This window comes from Dermochelys coriacea, chromosome 21, assembly GCF_009764565.3.
Source record: "Dermochelys coriacea isolate rDerCor1 chromosome 21, rDerCor1.pri.v4, whole genome shotgun sequence".
Taxonomy (NCBI): domain Eukaryota; kingdom Metazoa; phylum Chordata; order Testudines; family Dermochelyidae; genus Dermochelys; species Dermochelys coriacea.
The window spans coordinates 8721118-8744130 of NC_050088.1; the positions used below are offsets into that span (position 1 = coordinate 8721118).

The following is a 23013-nucleotide window of genomic DNA, read 5'->3' on the forward strand; positions in this document are numbered from 1 at the left end:
TGCAAACTGGATACAATTAACTTGGGCTTGAATAGAGACTGGGAGTGGATGGGTCATTACACATATAAAACTATTTCCCCTTGTTTATTCCGCTTCCCCACCCCCCACCGTTCCTCAGATGTTCTTGTCAACTGCTGGAAATGGCCCACCTTGATTATCACTACAAAAGCCCCTCCTCCCCCCCCCCCGCTCTCCTGCGGGTAATAGCTCACCTTAAGTGATCACTCTCGTTACAGTGTGTATGGTAACACCCATTGTTTCATGTTCTCTGTGTGTGTATATAAATCTCCCCACTGCATTTTCCACTGAATGCATCCGATGAAGTGAGCTGTAGCTCACGAAAGCTTATGCTCAAATAAATTTGTTAGTCTCTAAGGTGCCACAAGTACTTCTTTTCTTTTTGCAAATACAGACTAACACGGCTGCTACTCTGAAACCTAACAACTTTTTGAGCATGTCATTTATTTGCGCTTTGGAGAGGTTGAGATTTAAAGTCACTAAACGTTTAATTTAGTCATTTATTTGAAAATACAATGAACAGGAAATACTAAAAATTGTTCAGCTAAGCTTTAAAGAAGTGTAAGTTGTAATACAGATGCAGAAGTGATTTAGTCGAGGAGGCAAATCTATGTCATCCTGCCAGTCGTGGGTTAATCTGTAATCAGACCAAGATTGTAAGGAGGTCTATTTATTTTAATTAGTTAAGAATAACTAGTACACTATGAACTGAATATCTGTCTCACAATTTTTTTTCTTTTGAGAAAATATGGCATTCATGATGAAATAAAGAATGAAAATAACTGGCAACTATTTTTTAAAAGGGCAGGCTGAAAATATGAAACTGTAATACTCTGCTTTTCACCTTGCTTTTGTATACGCCAAGATTTGCTCATACATTTCGTTTTTCTCCCTGGGTAGTAGGTTGAAAGAAACCTAATACATGAGTTTGGAGTAATAGGGAAGAAAGAGCACATTTAGTGGGTGAGAATTTTCCTTTGGGTACGGTATACACTCAAAAATGTGTTTAGTGAAACCCTTTCCCCATGGTGCTGCTTTATGAACAGCTGCTTGTTGATGGTGGGACTGTGACATCACAATCAAATCACCTCTTTGCCTTTCCTCGTCTTATTTCTTCTCCAGTTTACCAGTCACCTGATGACAAATTAACTGAGTCAGTGAGCTCTAAACCTCTGACTGAGATCATCTGTTAAAATGACAGACACTACAGAATCAGATCTCAACTGATTTTAAATTGTTCAAGGAGACCAATTGCCTGTGGTGTCATATCCGAGACAAAGCTCTCAATCCCCGCCTTCTGCCTATAGAATCACAAATATCTAGGTGTATTATTGAGGGGGATTGTGTCTTTCTCAGAGACATCTGGTATAAGCCTTCAGAGAGGATTCCGGCCAGGCTAAGATGGACCCATAGTATGCAAGCTAGGAAAACCCTATTGTCAGGCAATCTGGAACAATAACAGGTCTGAACAAGCGAAATTGTATTACTTTCTGCCTACCAGAAAATCTGCTGATAGGGATGCAAAAATTCTTCGTGCGTTGACTGTCCAGCCTGCCAGACCTGAGGTTTAGAATGAAAGCTGGCCTGCTGCCTCAGTTTCCTTGTAAATACTACTGAGCAGCAATTGCATTTTATTTTACATTTTGGGACAGTACGAGTAAGTCATATACATTCTCGCTTAAGTGGGGCACAATGGGTGAACAGAGCAAAAGGAGGAATTTAGCGAAGTGCCAGGCAAATCTGTTTTTCTACTTTTTGATGTTAATTAGAAAACTATGGGGGGGCCTTGGGTCAGGCATAGCAGTAGGTTCACCCTAGAGTGAGGAGATGTACAAAATCCATATAATATAGTTTTTTACAAGCTTTATACAAATAATAATACATGGGGAGGATGATGGAGAAAACATTTTGAAATCCAGGTTGTCTGTCATTTTCTTTTCCTTCATTTGGCAATTAACAACAGTATTTCTTTTTAAAAACTCTTGGAGGATGTAAAAGAAGCCCGAGTTTTTATTTTTTTCCTCTAAGGGGTTTAAAAGAGAAATACCATTATTTATTGGTAAATGAAGCAAAAAAAGATGGAAAAATAACTTAGATTACTGACAGGTTTCAGAGTAGCATCCGTGTTAGTCTGTATTCGCAAAAAGAAAAGGAGTACTTGTGGCACCTTAGAGACTAACAAATTTATTTGAGCATAAGCTTTCGTGAGCTACAGCTCACTTCATCGGATGCATTTGGCGGAAAATGCATCCGATGAAGTGAGCTGTAGCTCACGAAAGCTTACGCTCAAATAAATTTGTTAGTCTCTAAGGTGCCACAAGTACTCCTTTTCTTTTTTAGATTACTGAGGATTTCTGTACTGTTGTTTAATCTCTAATGTGTCTCAAACAACATGTACCTAAGAAGCCTTTGAAGCCCATTTCTGTTTAAGTACACCAAAATGTGACTCAGAAATCCTTTACATATATCTAATACTGTAACTAAGTCTAATATGGATTGCTGGTTATTCATTGTGGCTGTGAAAATAATGAAACCACAATCACAATAGTTTGTGATGGGGGATGTTGTTGTTGTTTGTTATTATTTAAAAATAATGTGAGTTGTTGGTCCTGGCATGCTTATATGGGTTATTAACTGACTGTTTATTTTATATGTTGTGTCAGCTGTGATGTTATTTTAGGAGATTAGTTAATAGTCTTTTTAAGATTTTGCCAAGATGAATGTGAATTAAAATGAAGGAAGAAAAGCAGAAGAAAACTGGCCATAATTTACCAAATCCTCACTGTCTAGTATAATTCATCTTTTGTGTCTGTTATGAGGAGATTCTTGAAGAGAACGTTGGCCTGCTTGTATGTCTGAGGGCTGTTAAATTGAACCATTTGAATGTGTGATCAGCACTGAGAGAATTCTCTGTGATCTAGCTATAAAACATACTTCTGAGTTGGTTGTTTCTTATAACTCTTACATATGCATATTTTAATACTACAGTAGGAAGTAATTATCTGTTATAACAGTTATTAAGGGATGAGTAGGTTTCTACAGTAGGTCAAAACGTGTGGCATTCAAGGTGGTGGTTGGTTTTTAAAGTGTTTCCAGTACTGGAAAATAGTTCAATCATCCTGTTAATGAATATTATTGACAAAACAGCCAGAGGGATTCTGTTCAAATTATTCTTAGAAAAAGTGACTGTGAAATCCAGAAGTATTTTTAAACATAATGTCTGAGCTATGAGAATTAACTTCAGCTTTGAATGTATGCTTTACACAGCAGATGATAGGAAATGCAATCACCGATATCTACATATGTATATATTTAAAAATCTATCTTCCATCTTTAAGATGTTGGCTTCTGCATTCTTAAAACATCTGTATATTTTCTGTTGAAATATAGTAGGTCGTGATTAAAAAGTGCAGAGTATCAAGGAAAATGGCACATTGCAGAAATACAACATGGCTCATTTTGTTTAATTTTTGCAGCACTTTACTATTCTTAAGGCTTTTTGTTCACCAGGATTTCCATCAAAAATTTAGATCCTGACCTTGTAAACACTTAGGGACATTCTTAATTTTATCAAACTCATATATTTGTAGGATTAGGGCATTAGTAAATGCAGAGGGAAACAGAAAGTTCTCTCTTTCAGTCTGCACCCTGAAAGTTTGGAGAATGTGGGAAAGTAAAAACTGGGGGGGCAGATCTTTAGCTGATGTAAATTGGCATAGTTACACTGACTTTTCTTTAGTGCAGTGACGTTCTGGCCCTGTCTGTTTTGGTAGTTACAATTTTGGTGTGTAAGGGAAGGAGATGTTAAGGGAAGAAAACGTGTAGAAAACTTAAAGCTTTTACGCGTAGGGACTGTCTTTTTGTTCTGTGTTTGGACAGCACCTACTACAGTGGGGTTCTGGGCCATGCCTGGGGTCTCCTACATGTTACAATAATACAAACTACAATTGTTAAAGAATGGTGCAGTTTCTACCCGTGGTGGGCTTCTTGAGAAACTTTGTTTGTGAATCAGGATCTGTGATGATGTTGGCATAGGTTATGGAAATAGAAAACACTGAATGTATACATTCTAAAACCTGGTTGCTCTTATTTTGAGAGCCGCAATTATTTCTTTGTATTGTACAGCTAGATTTAAAACAAAAAAAAATATTCTAACTCAAAGCACTTTTCCATATTGGATTTTGGTCATTTATCTCTTTTAAGTCACTCGAGGTTTATACAGGGTAACTAATAACAGAATTTTGTGCCTTGACTTTTTGCCTTTAATCCCAATGATGGAGATTATAGGAAACAAGTGAAATGTTTGTATTTAATGCTTACTAAGTATATCTGTATATACATTTCACACATGCAGAGTACTCTGACATGATTCTCAACTTGATGCTGATTTAAAAAACAAAACATCTTAGAAGCCTATTAAAATTAATGGAAAAGGTTTTATGTATGTGAGTAAAAAACAGTTATAAATTCTAAAGTGCCATAAAATGAGAATTACACAGCATTCCAATAATTCAATATAACATCCACGGTTGATGCTCAGTTAACTTAAGCATTTTCAAGGACCTTCGAAACCTGTAATGATGGTTTTTCACATTTTATACTTTCTTGGTAACCCTGTTAAAACAAAACAAAGGTACTGGTTCACTCCATGATCATATAGCATTGGGGAAACCCAGTTTCTCAACAGCCATTCTCAAAGTTGGTGAGTTCAAAGTTTGATCATCCCATTAAAATGTAGCTATTTTGTGAGCAAATCTTTATTAATTTTTTACTCATCCACTACTTAGGTAAAAGTCAATGGGAGCTTGACTGAAGAAGGACCTCCAAATTTGACTGTCAACGTGTTAAGTATTTGAAACAGAAAATATTATTTTTAGGGTGAATCAAAATTTTGAGCCAGTGAACCTTGAGGGGGAGTCCCTTTCTAAACAAACTTTTAGACTTGTGTGATCTTTTCACTGCATTAAAGGTTGCTTCCCAAAACTCTGTAATTTGAGACTCTTGTATAGAGAAAAATTACCTAGCTCATTAGTTGGAGTCAGAATAATTACTTGAAGCTTTAACAGGTGTAACCATCAAAACCTTGCTTAGCAGCTAGAGTTCTACCTCATGGCTCACTGGGTTCAACAGTCTTTGAGTTAAATGAAAAATAAAAAGTTAATATGGAGGCTGTGATACGAACACAATAAAACCTGCATGAAATTCAAAAATAAGGCTGATTTGTAAGGTTGAATTTTCTATTACTTTTCTTACAAAAGTAATATTTGTATGTAATGTGGTATGGAGAAGGATAGTTAGTTTTTCCTTCACAGAATGGTAGAAAACTAATTAGAAGAATTGTAATATTGAGTCTGAGCACAAAAAATCAGACTGTATCCATGACCCTTTCCTCTCATAATAAAGTTGTGTATGTTTGATAGAATGTTGTGTTGTGGTTTTTGTTTCCTCCCCCAAATCCCTCGTAGGGTAGTTACTGCAGGTGTGGTAGAAGGGAGGAGTCAAAGTGGAGATATGAACCTGGCATTTTGTTATGAAGGGGGTGAGATGCATGATGAGCCTGATAACTGGTATGAGGGCGTTTGGTAGCAGTGAGGCACGTGCTTTAAGTGTCCAGCCTTATGGATCTTTGAGTCTTACATAGAAAGTAAGCTCCAACATAGCTGATGAATGCATTTATCTTGAGGAGTCACAGTCTCCCAGAGAGGCATCCCCCGATATAGCCAGGTTCCAGCCTATTAAAGGCCTAGAAGTTCTGAAAGATGGTGATTTCTCCAGCAAATAAAAGGAGCAGGGACAAGTCTGCAGTTTGGTCTTCAGATTTGGGAAGAAATTCAGCTCTGTTGTAAGCAATAAATGGGAGTTGTGCCTGAATCTATTTGGCTCTGTCTCTACTGCAACAAGAAGCAACATGGAGAAGTAAGTCATCTAAAAATAATTTAACAGCCTTACAAGGTAATATCATGAGTAGTTTCTGCCATGAAAAAAAGGATTCAATGACCTAGCCGTATCACGTTCTTTCTCTTCCCCACAGGACACTGGCATGGATTGCTGTTGGTTTTATTGGCCCATCCTCTGACTGATCAGACTTGGAACTCTTCGGTCCCTCTAGTATTCTCCAGATCCTAATGGACAGTTGAGTTAGACTCCAGCTATGGCAAAGTGAGTTAATCAGATATTGAATCAGCTGAAAGAACAGGCTCCTTTTTGCACGAATTTCTTCTCTAAAATGGAAGAGCAGTCCAGTTAATATTTAGTTCCAGGGACAATTCCAGGGCTACTTCCACCTTTTGGTACCTACATTTATTTCTCTACCTTCCAAAACCATTTTTAATCCTCCGTTTTGCATTATGAAAGGAGATGTGTATGACTGAGTACAGACAGTAGGCTCTTTAAGCTAAAGAACTTAATTAAAAAGTTCAGAAGTTGATCCTGAACTAGTGGTAACATTTTGCATGGCCCTAAAGAAGATCTGAGTTCGATTTTAGGTCTGAATGTCTCTTGAAAGGTGTTCTGCAAGAGCAGTACATTCAGGCCTCATTGATGCTAGAAAGAGTTGTTGACATAGCAATACTGGCAAGCCCTCCTAGTGGAAATGCATCTTATACCAGCAAAATTGTTCTTTTGCCGGCATAGCTGATACCAGCTCCTGGAACAAAGTAAGCTTTATTGGAAAACAGACTTTTTTTACCAGTATAGCTGCATCTACACTGGAGCTTTTGCTATCACAGCTTTGTCATTTGGGGGTGGGGTGGGGTGGGGTGTTGTTTTGTTCACCTTCCTAATCGCTATAGTTATGCTCACAAAACTTTTAAGTGTAGAGGCTTCAGTGTGCATTTTCATTACGTTAACAGCAACTTTTGGCTAAGTGGGCAGCACTGATGGGCTCCAGTGGGGATTTAAAGAAGGTGTGGAGAAAATCTTTTGGACTCGAAGGCCTGGTCTATACTGGGCGGGGGGGGAGGGGAGTGTCGATCTAAGTTACGCAACTTCAGCTACGTTATTCACATAGCTGAAGTCAACATACTTAGATCCGGTGTCTTCACTGTAGTAAGTCAATGGCTGACGCTCCCCTGTTGACTCCGCGTGCACACCTAACCCTGGTGGAATACCGGAGTCAACGGGAGAGCGCTCGGTGGTAGATTTTTTCGCATCTAGACTAGATGCAATAAATCGATCCCCACTGGATCGATCGCTACCTGTCGATCCAGCGGGTAACATAGACCAACGCTAAGGGATGAAGAGATTCCCCTATGTATGGTGTCTAGGAGCCTGAAATTAAATGAGGATTCGGGTCCTGACAGCAGGCATGATATACTTTTCCTTGTTCAGGAGGCTGTTGATAAGCTAGCTGACAAGCGGGGAAAAGTCAGGCTGGTACTTCGCATGGCCACAAATATTTTAAATCTGTAATTTCAGGATCAAAAACTCATAAAGTCAACCGAGCAGTGTCATAGCCATGGGGAAAAGGACTATAATCCTGGTGAAGAGGATTCAGCCACCCAGGGAATCTCTTTAAGAGTAACAGATGCCTTGTGGAAACCCCTGATAACAATTACCCTTCAGAATAATTCTTCCTGTGCAACATGACTTCTGGGATTTTTTTCTTCCTTCAGTAGGGACCTTGAACAAAAAAACAGGATCTTTGTTTTAAGCAGTCATCTGCTCCTGCTGCTGTTTCCCTACAGGAGCAGATCAATTCTTAAATATCTTGTTTTAATGCAAATATTCCTGTCTATAAAGGAAATAAGAGAAATACATAATTTTTGTTGAGACCATTCTTATGTATCATAAGATATCAGAGTCTTTCTTTGAAAAATGGACATGGCTCTAAAAAGGTGTCTGGAACAATAGACAATTGGTTAGCAGAGGGACAGCAATGGAATCCCCCTTTTCTGTTTGCCTTTGTGTGATTATTTTTAACCCATAAACTGTCCGCTAAATTCCTGGTGGATATCAACTTTGGCCCATAAGATAGCAGCTGCTTCAGCAGGAAAAGATGTGTTATGATATTGTACACTTAGAAGACAAGATTTCAAAAGTAAGCATTTATCAGCTTGTATTTTAGAGGTGTGACCTCTGGTTCCATGAAGACACTAGGATTTTTTAAAGCTCCAAATTTATCCTAGCATAACAAAAACAGTTGGAATTGTGTAGTGCCTTCCTCACTTATAAAATAATTTCAGAGACAGCAATCCTTTTCTTAAAGTACTCTCAGCTTCCAGAGTTTAAGGAAAAAAGAGATGCTTTTCATTTTTGTCCATCATCCGACACAACACAATCTGCTAAAAGCTTTCTATGGCTCATAAGCCTGTCATTTGCCTAAAGGGGCACACAGGTCATATTTTTACTAACGTGGAAATTATCAGACTGGGGGAGGTATTTAACTGAATTCAGCCCTTTTGAGTCTGTATAGTTCCTAGAATCTTATGACTTAATAATTTGTCTGGTGCTGTAATATACATATACACTACCTGCATGAAATCAGTTAAGTCAATTAACTGCACACCTGAAGAATGGAAGTTGAGAGTGAGGAAGAGGAGATAAATGTGTTCGGTCACTTATCTTTTAGTCCCCAAAAATCTGGTGGACTTTTCCCCCCTGGTTTGTAGGTTCACAGGGTCTCAGTATCTCTGTTGAGAATCTCTGTTCATATTTCAGAATGGAATCAGAATGATTATTCAGGAGGCTCAGCAGTGGAAGTTATTTATCTTGTCAGTGTGAGGCAGGTTTTATCTCTATATCTCCATCCATCCTTCTCAAAAATATCTAGCTATCATTGAACATAGAGCAGACAGCTTTTGAGAAAATATGCTTTAGGTACAGACTAAAAAATTGCTAAGACTGTTACTACTTGTTAGACATGGGATTTGAAAGCTTAAGAATAGCAAATAAGAGTCTAACTGGGAGAGTGGATTTCTGTGCCAAGTGACTACTCCATGGAGAAAGAAAAGCTGAAAAAAGTGCTTGGTTTTTAACTGAGCAGCCATGTACTATGAGTCAGCAGATGATTCTGGTGGCCAGTACACCAGTAATTTCAGAAAGATGGATCATAGTGTCTGAATGCATCCGATGAAGTGAGCTGTAGCTTATGAAAGCTTATGCTCAAATAAATTTGTTAGTCTTTAAGGTGCCACAAGTACTCCTTTTCTTTTTGTGAATAGAGAGTAGTAAGGCGATACTAGCACTAGTTTGTCTGTTGGTATGGATAGCACTCCCTTCTATTGAATGGAATGTTAGATTTACTTAACTGTTTGTTTATTAGTTTGTAATAGTCTCACTCCTCTAGTGGCTTGAGAACAAAATAGAGGCTATAAATTCTACTATGGCTGACTGCTGTGAGGAACTTTCCTTTAGAGGTTTGTGACTTTTTGGAGCAGATTATGAGTTTTTTTTCCCCTTCCTCCATGTATGCAGCTAGCTGATGACCCTGTCTCTATCCCTATGGCCACAGATTGTTACAGAGGAAGGGAATATGTTGCTCCTTACTTTGTCTAAATTAACCAATAATCCATCTCATTTCTGTCCCCCAGTCCCCTGTACCTGACTGACTGTGAATCAGGTAGATGGCTTTTTTTTAAAAAAAAAAGCTCATGTCCATCCCCACTTGTCCAGAAGAACAGGTCAGACCAATGTCAGGATAATGAGGATCGCAGAAATGAGAACATACTTAACAGTAATCCCGTGGTGTATTCTTGTTCATGCAGTTAAGTTACACTTGGACATTAGGGGGTGCAAGTAAGTTTAAGGCTGGAGGAGAAAAAAATGAAGCAGAATTGTATTGCCCAAACTATAGTACTAAAAGTAAATATAAATTAGTGCAATAGAAAAGTCTAATTTGCTATAAATACCAACAAATGAACTGCACGCATGAACACACGCAAATGCCTTAAGCAAAATAATTCACTAAAGAAAACAGCCTAGATCAATTTCACTTGTAAAATGATTAACAGAAACACCATCTCAGAGAGCCTGGCATTTTTAGGAAACACCCTCCTGCAGCATTTTCCTATGAATAATGAAATAAAACCAAGCAGTCCGGTCAGCAGAGTTAAAACAATAAGAATATATTGGCTCACTTTCCTTCAAGAAAAGAGACATGTTACTCTATTGCATTTTACAGGAGGCTATCACAAAACTCATCCTTCCTGCTCTGTTTCATTTCCTTTGCAGCAGTGAACAAACAGAATGGGTATGCTTCTCAGTGTGCCAATTACCATTTTAACTGTGAGACGTTTGATAGCTACATGCCCAGTTTTCACAGAATGATAGATTCAGACGTTCAGTATCCATGTACAATCATAGACGCTCCGCCATTGTATGTGATCCTTGCAAAAGGATTGGTTAAACAATCAGCAGTTGAACAAAGTTTATGAGCAATTGCACACAATTTTAGACATGTTTCTCTCTTTTCTCCCTATTGTCAGCTCCAGTTTGAGAACTTCTGAATGTACACAGAAGAGAGAAAATTCTGCTATAAGACTAAGGCTGCATGTTTGAAAAGTAGGCTCCTGTATCAAAGTAAAGGGACAAATTAAAAAAATTTCCATCAAAATTTTAAAATTAGCTGGCCTAATTAGACTCAAATTGAGCCTTGTTTTTCTGTTGTTGGTAGGATTCAAACATGTATCCCCTCCACCCATTATTTAAAAAAAACCAAACAACATAAGTTAGTATTAATGTAATTCCAGCTCACAGTAGACAGGTGTCTACAACAGCAAAGCTGCCACTGCTCTTTTTTCCTCTTGCCAGTTTCAGTAGGTGGACTAAATCAATGAAAGGGCCATTGAGGGTGAACTTTCCTCCCACCATTAAAGGTGGTCTCCAGGTTGTGGATGAGGGACTTTGGTAGGTTGGTGTGGAGGAACCTTGTTGCTCCCTCCTCAGTCAGTACCTTTCCCATTAATAAATGGAGAACTTTCAGTTTCCAGGGCTATCAGTCCAACACTCCTCATCATTGCTGAATGTTTCTCTCACACACATGATAAGTTAAAAACAAAACTGTGGCCATTGCCAAATCTTTGTAGATTTCTTCAATCAGTTTCCAAATATGTGACACAAACAGGAAAGGTACAATACAAAGGATAATAATATATCCACGTGTTCATTTATAAACACTTCTTACATCTAGTCGCTGAAAAATACTTCTCAGATAATCAGTAAATACTGTTAGAGCAAAACATGGCTAAATGGCTTCATGTTTTTGTATGCTTTAGTGTTACGAGTTAAAGAAACTTTGTTCATTTCCTGCCCTAAATGATCACAAAACATTGCTGTCATGTTCTACCCAGTGGTGGGTGTATTTCAGTGGTGGGTGAAGTTTGTTTTGTCCTTTTTAAAAATGCACGAGCAACATCCTGCTCACTGTACATTAACTGTCCATGCTAATAAGCATTATGGACTGGACAATAAAGGTAAGATCCTTCCCCCTGCTCTCGCCCTTTACAGTGGAGTAGTGTGGTAGGAGTCCCTTGGTGCAGGCACTGTGGAAGACAGCTATAAGGCAGCCTCATACAGAACCTCTCACAAGCCCCAGCCTGGAAGGTGGATTGTTGGGGGTAGTGGGGCATGTTGTGGGGGAGACATAACACTCAGTGCTACAGCACTGCGGAGGTAGGGAAGCCCAGGAAGGCTTCTGTAACTTAGACGGGTCACAAGCTTAGGGTGTGGCCCTCCAACCCCTGGGACAGCTCAGGGTTAGTATAGAGCAGGGGTGAGCAAACTACAGCCTGGGGGCTGCATCCGGCCCTTCAGACATTTTAATCATGCCCTTGAGCTCCCGCCGAGGAGCAGGGCCTAGGGCTTGCCCCACTCTGCACGTACCGTGGCTCCGCGCGGCTCCCGGAAGCAGCAGCATGTTCCCCCCCCTCTGACTCCTACGCATAGGGGCAGCCAAGGGGCTCCGCATGCTGCCCCCATCCTAAGCACCACCCCCTCAGCTCCCATTGGCTGGGAACCATGGCCAATGGGAGCTGCAGGGGCGGCATCTGTGACAGGGCAGCATGCAGAGCCGCCTGGCCACGCCTCCACGTAGGAGCCTGAGGGGGGACATGCTGCTGCTTCTGGGAGCTGCTTGAGGTAAGCGCCGCCCGGAGACTGCATCCCTGAATGCCTCCCATGCCAACACCCTCGCCCCCAGCCCTGATCCCCCTCCTGCACTCCAAACCCCTTGGTCCCAGCCCAGAGCACCCTCCTTCACCCCAAACCCTCATCCCCAGCCCCACCCCAGAGCCTGCACCCCCAGCCAGAGCCCTCACTCCTCCCTCTCCCGCACCCCAACCCCCTGCCCTAGCCCAGAGACCACTTTCATGCACTGAACTCCTCATTTCTGGCCCTGCCACAGAGCCCACACCCCCAGCCAGAGCCCGCACCCCAACCCCAATTTCGTGAGCATACATGGCCCATCATACAATTTCCATATCCAGATGTGGCCCTTGGGCCAAAAAGTTTGCCCACCCCGGTATAGAGCGACTGAAAAAGTGGCTTAAAGCCACCTTAGCCCCTTTTTCCCTGGGACTATGGGTTTTGTGCTATGCTTCTTAGAGATGCAGCACAGAATCTCACTCCAGGTAAATTACAGGGTTAGGAGGACCCATGTAAGTAAGGAAAGTGGGATTTGGCACCATTTTTAAGCACTATGGGATCCTTGTAGATTATAGTTGCTCAAGCAACAGTTCATGGAACCCTTGCCGGTGGACCACCAGAGAGCTGGCTAGTTGAATGATGCTGGCTCTTTCTTTATTTCCATCTGTTTAATGTATTTTTTAGCTGTATTTTAATGGAATTTAGCACTTCCCCTAGTATCATGTCTCCATCCAGGGCAATCACTGCTTTTCAGCTATTCATGAGGCAGGAAAATAGCCCAAGCAGTCAGCAACTGGCAGAGGAGGTGTCTCTGAGATAGCGTTTGTTAAAATGAGATCCACAGCATGGAAAAGTTTGAGATGTTCCATGCTAGATAAAAGGTGCCCATAAAACTAAGTTACTGTAATTTCAACAAAAAAGAGCTAACTTGCTTTTTGTTCTAAGTGGTTAAGAAAATATGCTAGGATGTTTACTTTCCGGTATTAAACACTGTCGTTACTCAGTTTATACTAGACCTACTTATTCAACCATATGACTTACTGTTTGAGAGTTATGACATTTTAAATTACTTCAGCTCTCTACAGGCTTTGCAATAAGATTAATTATTTTTCCCTGGAACTATTTGCATCTTCCAGTTTTCTTTTCTTTTTTGTGTTCCTTTACCTCTGCTCTTTATTTTTCCCCATTACTTTGGTCCATGTTGACTTCATCTTCTCGTCTGAAGTAGGAAGTAGCTGGCAGTTGTTTGTATAGTTGCATAAAACCAGATCAGTTGTGTTCATACAGCTCTTGCTAACTTCATTAATGAGAGTTACCTGCATGTGTCTGTGGGCAGAATAGGAGCCGCAGACATTGGTGGGTCCCTTCATTACACTTGTTGCTGAGAAACTCATACTTTGAGAACTCGGACCTCAGGAGGAGTATGGCTAACATGAGTCAATAATTCATGATCTGCTCTGAAGAAGGGATTTGACTGCTTCTAGGAAGCAGTTGAAGCTCGGATCATAGTATCTGGCAAGTCTAAATTGCTTTTGGAGATGGGGAGGGCATGTTTAGTGAGCAATGCAGACGTTTCAGACACCCCAGCTGGCTATGCAGACTGCTTTTTAGTTTTGACATGAAAACCAATGTGGTGGAAGATGGAAAGATTTCATTTGGTGACAGACGCTGAAGGAGGAGTAAACCTGAAAGATGATGTATGTTTAAGTAGTTTTGAGTAAATAAAAACTGTTCCTTTGTTGTCACTTTCAGAGCAGTTACATATAATTGGTGTATGCTCCTAGGCCTGCACTCGCAAGAAAATGTGCTGTATAAGGAGAAAAGAGGTTGTAATATTACATGCAAAGTTGAGAATATCTGTGTGCTGTGAATAACTGCATCTAGCTCTCCAAATGCCTATTTTGCTAAGTGACCAAGATTTTAAAAGAATAAAATTATTTTAATAGCAGGAAATCTTACTAGTCTACACAGGAAAAATAAAAGAAACTGTCAAAGGCCTTGTAATTCGAACACCGACAGCGTGTTTTTATTGTTAAACACTATAGTATGATGCTGTATCTTATTTGTGGCTACATTTTTTGTTTTGTTTTTGTTTAAAACCAACAACCTACTGGGATTTCTTGCTTTCTTGGAAAATTGGGGTAATTTTTAAGCCTTTTAGGTATACTGTCTTTTTGAAACTGGTGAAGCAAGCACTTCACTGCTGTTTATAATAAGAAATTCTAGACACTGTTTGAAACAAATTTATTTTGGTTGTAAGGAGTAGTTCTGGGCACCTTTGTGTGGCTTAAGGGTTAAATTCCCAACACTGTCGCATATGGCAGTGAGCAGAATTGCAGATGTTGATGATGCAACATAATTAGTATTCTTTTATGTAAATGAAGGTTGTCAATGTTACCATAGTGTCTACTTTCTTTCAAGCTGGAATCAGTGCCATTTAGTCTCACCAAGACTAGACCGGATTATTCCACAATTTTCAGACAAGATTTGAGAGGGAAAGAAAGACAGAGAGAGAAATAAATGGTAGTGGTGGTGGGGAACAGTTTGAACTTCTTTATAAGTAGACCATTCCCATTCTTTGTTTTTCATTTTATTTCTGAAAGTGCCTTACCAGTTATTTGGCATGTGGGAATGAACTAGCGTAGCCCAAGTAAAAGGCACAGTTAAATCCAGAGCTGTTTTAAACAGCCAGGAAAAAAAAAGTTACTCTGATGTTTAAGTATCTCTGTTGCAGAAACATACAGATTCTAAAGATGCCACTTCTATTGCTATTTTCAAATAGAGGAGAACAAAAGACAGAGTGGAAAAGGTTTAACTTCCTCTGAAATCTTGCATCTTTAATATGGTGGTACTAATAAGAAGTTTTTTTCCACCAAATGCATCCGATGAAGTGAGCTGTAGCTCACGAAAGCTTATGCTCTAATAAATTTGTTAGTCTCTAAGGTGCCACAAGTACTCCTTTTCTTTTTGCAAATACAGACTAACACGGCTGCTACTCTGAAACTAATAAGAAGCTAATAGTAAAGTTTAAATTAAACTTGCATAATAAATTTAAGAGAATCTAAGGCGTATTTTCATGGAGTTGTCAAATGTGCAATCTGCATACTATTTGTAGTTGGCTGTTACAGTGCTCATCTTAAAACTCCTGGAAAGTATGCTATTTCCTTAGTTGCATTTCAACTGTATTCCCCATAAAATAGCATTCTGAATTTTGAAATAAGGCTTTCTGCATGCCAGTTCTGTAACTGTGTTTTGAATGGTCTGATGACAGTCTGTAACCATGTTGTGTATATTCCTAGTCTGGCTGGATATTATTACTTTGTGTTGTATTGAGGTACTATGATGACACAATGTGTGTTTGAGGTGAGATCGACTTTTCTTCATTATTACAATAAATAACAACCCTCTTTCTGTCTTAACCTTTCCTCCTCCATTATGGACAGAATGCAGTTCACAATCTCCCGCCCCCATCTTTTTCCCATTACGCTTGTTTTATTTTATCATCTACATTTGACAACTCTCCATTTATACATATTTATTGTGAAAAATGTATAGGAAATGGAGAGTTTTTCCTGCTGCATAGCCAAAATTAAAGCGGTCACAAGAGGTGTATAAGTTTGCTTAATTTTCCTGTTGAGATTTTACTGTGCCGTATGGTAGGTTATCCACCATGAAAAACTTTTGAAGAAGAGGCTGTGTGTGTGATCAGCAGATTTATTGATAATCAGAAAAATTAAATTCTGGAGTACCCTTTTCAATTTGACACTTTGTCACAACCGAGTATTTGGGTTATTGGATGCATTGATGTCATGACTTCCAGCTAATTCTATTCCTTGTTATGAATACATTCTCTGCGGTAGTTCTTCCCATTGAGGGGATTAATCATGTTCTAAAGCAGCTCTACTACGTTTTTTTTAGTTTGTTTACATGTATCACAGGAATATTCTCTTTCTAGGGCTTTGAAGCTGTGCCGCTTTATGTGATGAAGACCTAAGTAGTAATTAAATTCCTGAAGAACTGCCAAGTCTCCTATTGGCTGAAATGGGGATGTTCCAGGCTCTGGTCATTGAATTGCGAAAAAAAGAATGTTTAAAGATGACACAGTGAGTAGTGAACCGTATGTATGTATGCATGTATGTATGTATCTGGCTGACGTCTTCATTCCGATTTTTCTCCATTTGTGTCTGATCACTGACTGGATTATACAAAAGAAACCATTTTACTAGCATGAAGAACTCTCTGTGTTATTTGTAGAACATAACTGAATCATTTATAAAACATATGAATGTAGAAGACACAACTGGAAGCATGGGGTTCTTTAGAATTCCAGTATCCCTGCTATGCACTTTATTTAAAAATAGAGTAACTTGGTTGTCTTTTCTTTTGTGTGCAGACATACTCAGTTGTGCATTATGTCAGAATGCACAAGTGAAAAATCCTGGAATGTATTTTCTACCTGCAGTTTCTGTGCAAAGCTGTAATATGCAAACAACTTTTTAAAAACAAATATATTGGCCTTAGTTTAAAAGTTATAGAGGCAAATCTTTAGCTGATGTAAATTGTTGTAGCACCATTGAAGTCAATACTGCTTATGACAGTTGCACCAGCTGAAGATTTATCCCATTGTTTTTGTAGGGTGAGTCTGTGACCCATATTGCTCGCAAGCCTTCCTTTAAATTAAAGGTTTGCTGAGGAGAATTCGGTGAAAGAGCCAAAAACCAAACTCGTATCTGCTCAGTCACAGACACATGTTGCCATAACATGACTGCATAAACTACATGAGACCTATAAATGTGATGGTTGCATTTCATTTTTTTTCTCATGGCTGAATTTTTATATTCAACTTCACTGAAATATTTGAAACTCTTGCTCCTGCACCCTCCCCAACTCAGAAAAAAAATATTACATGGTGGGAAATCAGAGACTTCAAGAGACCGATAGTGTGATATAGCGCCTTTACCTTTCAGGTTTCATTTTAAATATAGTCCAGTTTGATCATGACAATTATCTGGCATCTGTGTGGCTTTTATGAAAAAAGTTTGTAATCTCAATCAAGTTCCTAGTGGACAGGTATGTCTGTCACAAAAACATCTTCAATATTGGCCTTAAAATGGTCCATCTTGAGAGTGCAGGCTCACTAAGGCATGTTGTCAGCTTGCAGTGGCACTACCTGGGCTGTCGGCAGTAGGTGGATAGTCAGCTTCATTCTTTGGAGTTTGTCAACCCAATATCTTTCTCTGATATTAAAAATAGCTTTTAAAAATTGCTACCAGAGGTATTTCAGTCTGTGAAAGGAAAACCTGTAATTGGAGTTGGCAAGACGTGACACGTCTGTCTTTTTAGGTCTTTTTTTTATATATATCTTTACAAAAGACACGACTTTAAATTTGTCCTGTGACTCTAAAATCCTTTTCCTTTTGTCTTGCAAGGGTACAGCAGTGGAGCCTTCTGTAAGACATGGATAGATGCAAACATGTTGGGCGGCTACGACTCGCCCAAGACCATTCTATCCTGAATCCCCAGAAGTGGCACTGCAAGGACTGCAACACGACGGAGTCTATATGGGCTTGTCTGAAATGCTCCCACGTGGCCTGTGGAAGGTACATTGAGGAACATGCACTTAAACACTTTGAAGAGACCAAGCATCCCTTGGCTATGGAAGTTAATGATCTGTATGTGTTTTGTTACCTTTGTGAAGACTATGTCTTGAATGATAATCCTGAGGGTGATTTGAAATTGTTAAGAAGCTCTCTGTCTGCTATTAGAAGTCAGAAGCATGATCCATCAGCAAGAAGTGGGAGGACATTGCGATCAATGGCTTTGGGGGAGGATGTGTATAGCCATCAAAGGACCCCTCAGGGACAGCCTCAGATGCTCACTGCTCTCTGGCACAGGCGCCAATCTTTGCTAGCAAAAGCACTGCGGACCTGGTTTGACAAGAGTTCTAGAGGCCGGCTAAAACTAGAACAAAAGAAACAAATGGAGGAACTGGAGAGAAAGAAGGAAGCAGCCAGGCAGAGGCGGCAAGAGATGAAACGGCGACTTTTGGAGGAACTGGCAAACACTCCTCCTAGAAAGAGTGCGAGACTTCTGTCTCACGTTCACAGAGAGAATTTGATTCCAAGGAAGTTTAGAGAGATGGCAGTAAGTTCCCCTACCTCAAGGCGAGTGCAGAGCAGCAGATTCAGACAGTTTTATTCCATCCGGCGTAAGCCCCTAATGACTCCTGGTGTGACTGGCTTAAGGAATCTGGGAAACACATGCTACATGAACTCAATCCTTCAAGTTTTAAGTCACCTCCAGAAGTTCAGAGAATGTTTTTTGACACTTGACCTCTGTGAAACTGAAGAACTTTTAGCCAAAACCGTGAATGGAAAGTCTAGAATGTCTGGCAAGTTGGCAAATGGATCTGCTGCTAATGAGTCAGGGAGGAATGATAAAATGGGGTCATACGGCAGGCAAAGCTTGCCAGCTGGCTTAAATGGTGGGTCCTCAATAAGCAGGAGTTTAGAACTAATACAGCCCAAGGAACCGAGTTCAAAGCACATTTCTCTCTGTCATGAACTGCACACCCTCTTCAGAGTCATGTGGTCTGGGAAGTGGGCATTAGTGTCTCCGTTTGCCATGCTGCACTCTGTGTGGAGTTTGATCCCAGCATTTCGAGGTTATGATCAGCAGGATGCTCAGGAATTTCTCTGTGAGCTGTTGGATAAAGTGCAGCAGGAGCTGGAGTCAGAAGGAACGAAGCGCAGGATCCTCATCCCTTTCTCACAGAGGAAGCTCACCAAGCAGGTCCTGAAGGTGGTGAACACCATTTTTCACGGGCAGTTGCTCAGTCAGGTATGCACATAGCTCGTCACCGAAACCAGCTGCTGCTTTCAGTGCCAGGGAGCAGAGGTTCTGTTTTCTGTGGAACCACTGGATACTCAACAGGGCTTAGGTAGGTGACCCTAATCAAGATGGAATTCATTGCAGCACTGTATTAGAGCTGTTAGGGATCTGTTGGCATTTCCAGCATATAACCCACATCTAAAGGTATCAGAATTTAGCTATATTTTATCACTTTAAGATGACAATTGCACACAGGGTAGACAAGGCCTCAGCCCTAATGCAAGTTGGTTTTTGTTTTACACAATGTCTTTATACTTACATTGGCTTTTTTGTTTTGTTTTGTTTCTCTGCTCAGAAAAGGGGGAGGGGAGTTGAAGGGAGAGGGCCAGAGAATCCAGTCTTAGTGTCTCATAAAGAATAAAGCTTGTTTTAAAATGAATATTTGCAGGCGTTTTGAGACTGATCCTGAGAGGTGCTGAGCACCCATAACTCTTGTTAATTTCTGCGAGAGTTGCAAGTGCTCTGCATCTTTCAATGGTCTTTTGTGGATGTATTTTACCCTTGAGTATCTCATGTTACTCCCCAAGGGTCTGATAATAAGAGTGGCTGTGTGTCTTTGCAAGCCCTCAATTACCATTGACGTCGAAGTGCCCTGAAGGTGTTCAGCACCTTGCAAGAGACACTCTGCAGGATTGGGCCATAAAAATGAACACATGACACTATTATTATTACTACCATTTTTTTTCCCAGTGCTGGTTATCTTGAATTAGCATTTATAGAAACTATAGAATATATATACCTTTTAATCCTCTATTTAGATGTGGGCTTTGGGTTTTCTGGGAAGCAAGGGTCAATTTAAAATCACTGTTCATTTTGAAAGGTGTCTACATTGCACATACTCTTCATACCTTTTTTTTTTCTTACTAAATGTTCTGTGTTCAGAAACATCATTCTAGTTGTTTAATACTGTTCAATACATGTCTAGAGTCATAGATGTAGCCACAGTGTTAAGACTTCTGTATTAACAACTCTTTATGGAGTTGTATGCAATGTGTGTGATGGAATATATTTTGAGCCATTTTATTTGTTATGCTTCTCCTGCCAAGAGGTTTATTATATGTATGTGACAATACAACTCCCATTTACACATCACATCTTTCATCCAAGGTTCCCCCAGGGTGCTTTACAAACATTCTTTCATTAAGCCTCATCTGAGGCTTTACACTTTATGGATGGGTAAACTGAGGTACACAGCCATGCAGTGTCTTGCCTAAAGTCTCTCACAGCAAGTGATGGAGCTGAAAATAAAACGCAGAAGTCTTCCCTCTCAGTCCCTTGCTTTAACTGCTAGTCATCACTCCTTCTGACCAATTACATTTGCCCTTCAGTAAGTGAACATACCTCAAGGTCAAGAAATCTTTTTTTTTTTCATAAAGGTCGTTTTCCAGCTCGGTAAACTGAGTAGAACCCAGAGTAACACCAAACCTGCATGAATATACTCTCCTCCCCTTTCTCTCTCTGCATGCCCCTGCCTGCTGCTGCCTTAGTTTTAGTTTTAACTTTGCTGCAATTTGTTATTGGTCAGCACCATTTTGCAGGACATGAGGAACAGTGTGCATTTGAGCTCCCTCCTCCACACTACCAGAGCAGAGCATGAGTGATTTCATAGGGCTAGTGCATGAAACAGGAACTGAAACTGACCATAACAGCGAAAGTGAGTATAGATGGTATTCTTGAATCCACAAGTGAACAAACAGAAGAAATGGTGAGAATTGGGCCCTAAATGTTAACATGAATTCTTTGTATTGTTATGAGCTGGGTGAAACCTTATTATGGGTTGAGTTAAAACCCCTTTAAACTAATGTGTGACTGTGCCCTTACCTTAAGATAGTTGTAAGAAACACTTGAGGGGCCACACCTAAAACAAGGCCTAATAGAATCTGCTCAGAAACTAACACCATGTGGTGTGGGGGAGGGGGTGGTTCCACTGGCTATTGCGACCAGGAATAAAGGGGTGGATGTGTGAGTGAGGGAGAGAGTGAGTGAGCGAGTGTGAGGGAAAGCAGAAGACACAGGTACTAAGAACAGAGAGAGAGGCAGAGGGCATGGCTACACTTGCAGATGTCGAGTGCTTTGAGTTAAACCAGCCTTCGCAGAGTGCAGTGGGGAAAGCGCTGCAATCTGTCCACACTGACAGCTACAGGCGCATTGGCGTGGCCACATTAGCAGCTCTTGCAACAGCCACGGAGAGCAGTGCATTGTGGTAGCTATCCCAGCATGCAAGTGGCTGCAACGTGCTTTTCAAATGGGGGGGCAGGCTGGAGTGTGACAGGGAGTGTGTTGTGTGTATGTGGGGGAGAGAGTGGATTTTGGGGGGGCTGAGAGCATGTCAGCATGCTGTCTTGTAAGTTCAGACAGCAGCAGATCTCCCCCCCCCCCCCAGCATTCCACAGTAATAGTTGCTTTGTCTCGGAGCACATAAGCAGCTGGCTGTCAGAAACGGAGCTTTCAAAGGGCATATCCGCATTCCTACAGCGAGTTCAAAACAATGACAAAAGTGGCCACTTGACTTAAGGGGATTATGGGACGTTTCCGGAGGCTGATCAGAGCGCAGTAATGCAACACCTCGTTCACACTGACGCCCGGGCATTTCAGCCAAGGCGCAACAAGCATTAATCTCGCCGAGGTGGAGCACCAGGAGCGCTCTAGCCATGGAGTCAGAGCGCTCTACGTGCCTTGCCAGTGTGGACGGGTAGTGAGCTAGGGCGCCCAGGGCTGCATTATTGGCTCTAACTTGCAAGTGTAGCCAAGCCAAGAGGTAGCTGGTGAGCCCAGTGTGACCCTGGAAAAGCTAGAGAGAGCACTTTTGGGTCTGTTGGCTAGAGGTTTGGGGCTGTAAGCTAAGGGCATGTCTTCACTAGCAACGTTAAAGCGCTGCCGTGTAGTCACAGCACCAGCGCTGGGAGAGAGCTCTCCCAGCCCTATTTAAAAAAAAAAAACAAAAAAACAAGCCACCTCCACGAGGAGAGTAGCTACCAGTGCTGGTGCACTGTCTACACAGCACTTTACAGCACGGAAGCTTGCAGCGCTCGGGGGTGTTTTTTTCACACCCCTGAACTGTAAAGTGGCAGTGTAGGCAAGGCCTAAGAAACTTGTCTTGTTTTTGGTTCCTCCTGCATTCGGAGAATCAGAACTTTGTATGTTCCTTGTAAATAAACAAGATCGGATCAAAGAAATACTTGACTACCACTTATTTCTCCTCCTAATGGGAACATTTCCAGGGCCCTGAATTTTGACTAGCCACTTGGGTCAAAAAGGGGCGACAGTATTAGAAAATAGTTCAGAACGATTGAGACGTGTAATAATACTTTGCAGTTATACAGCACTTTTCAACTGAGGATCTCAAAGCACACTACAAAGATAAGTATCATCCCCATATACATCGTGAAAGAGCCGTAGAGAGGTTTAATGACTTGACAAAAATCACACAATGAGTCATGGTCAATATTGGGAATAGAACCCGTTTCTCTGGACTGCCAGCCCAATTTCCTGTCCACTGGACTGGATTGCCACACGGGCATAACCAAACGATTCTTTGGCCCACATGAATATAAATGCCTATACTGTAGGTATGTGTACACATAACATCATTTGTGTATAAACCTTTCCTTTCCAGGTCACCTGCATAACATGCAACTACAAATCCAACACCATTGAGCCCTTCTGGGATCTTTCCCTGGAATTCCCTGAACGCTATCACTCTATTGAGAAAGGGATTGTCCCCGTTAACCAGACAGAGTGCATGCTGACAGAAATGTTGGCCAAGTTCACAGAAACAGAAGCTCTGGAAGGGAGGATATATGCGTGTGACCAATGCAACAGTAAGTGAAGTGCTGATGCTTTACCTGCAGCTTAGATACACTGTCCATTGTTCCGGGTAAGAGATGTTCATAGTGCACTTTTGTGTGTGTGTGTGTGTGTGTGTGTAACTCTAAAAATTGGTACCTCGATGCATGTGTGAGAGAGGGGTGTGTTTGTTATATTTTTTTAAAAAAATACCCACACCCTTCATCACTACTCTGT

At 40.8% G+C, this 23013-nt stretch overlaps 1 protein-coding gene across 14 annotated transcripts in view; it reads left to right on the plus strand.

The window, feature by feature from the left end:
- USP49 (ubiquitin specific peptidase 49) overlaps positions 1 to 23013 on the plus strand; it is a 53502-nt gene that overhangs the window by 18875 nt on the left and 11614 nt on the right. For 6 of the 14 annotated variants that reach the window (XM_038379937.2, XM_038379944.2, XM_038379939.2 and 3 more), the window contains 4 exons: positions 6050 to 6177; positions 16055 to 16202; positions 17529 to 18939; positions 22607 to 22811. In XM_038379937.2, coding sequence (XP_038235865.1) covers positions 17557 to 18939; positions 22607 to 22811 — 1588 coding nt within the window. In that variant the 5' untranslated portion in view covers positions 6050 to 6177; positions 16055 to 16202; positions 17529 to 17556. Of the gene's footprint in view, positions 1 to 5701; positions 5935 to 6049; positions 6178 to 16054; positions 16203 to 17528; positions 18940 to 22606; positions 22812 to 23013 lie in introns of those variants that run through there. The other 8 variants (XM_038379946.2, XM_038379942.2, XM_038379945.2 and 5 more) reach the window with 2 other exon arrangements.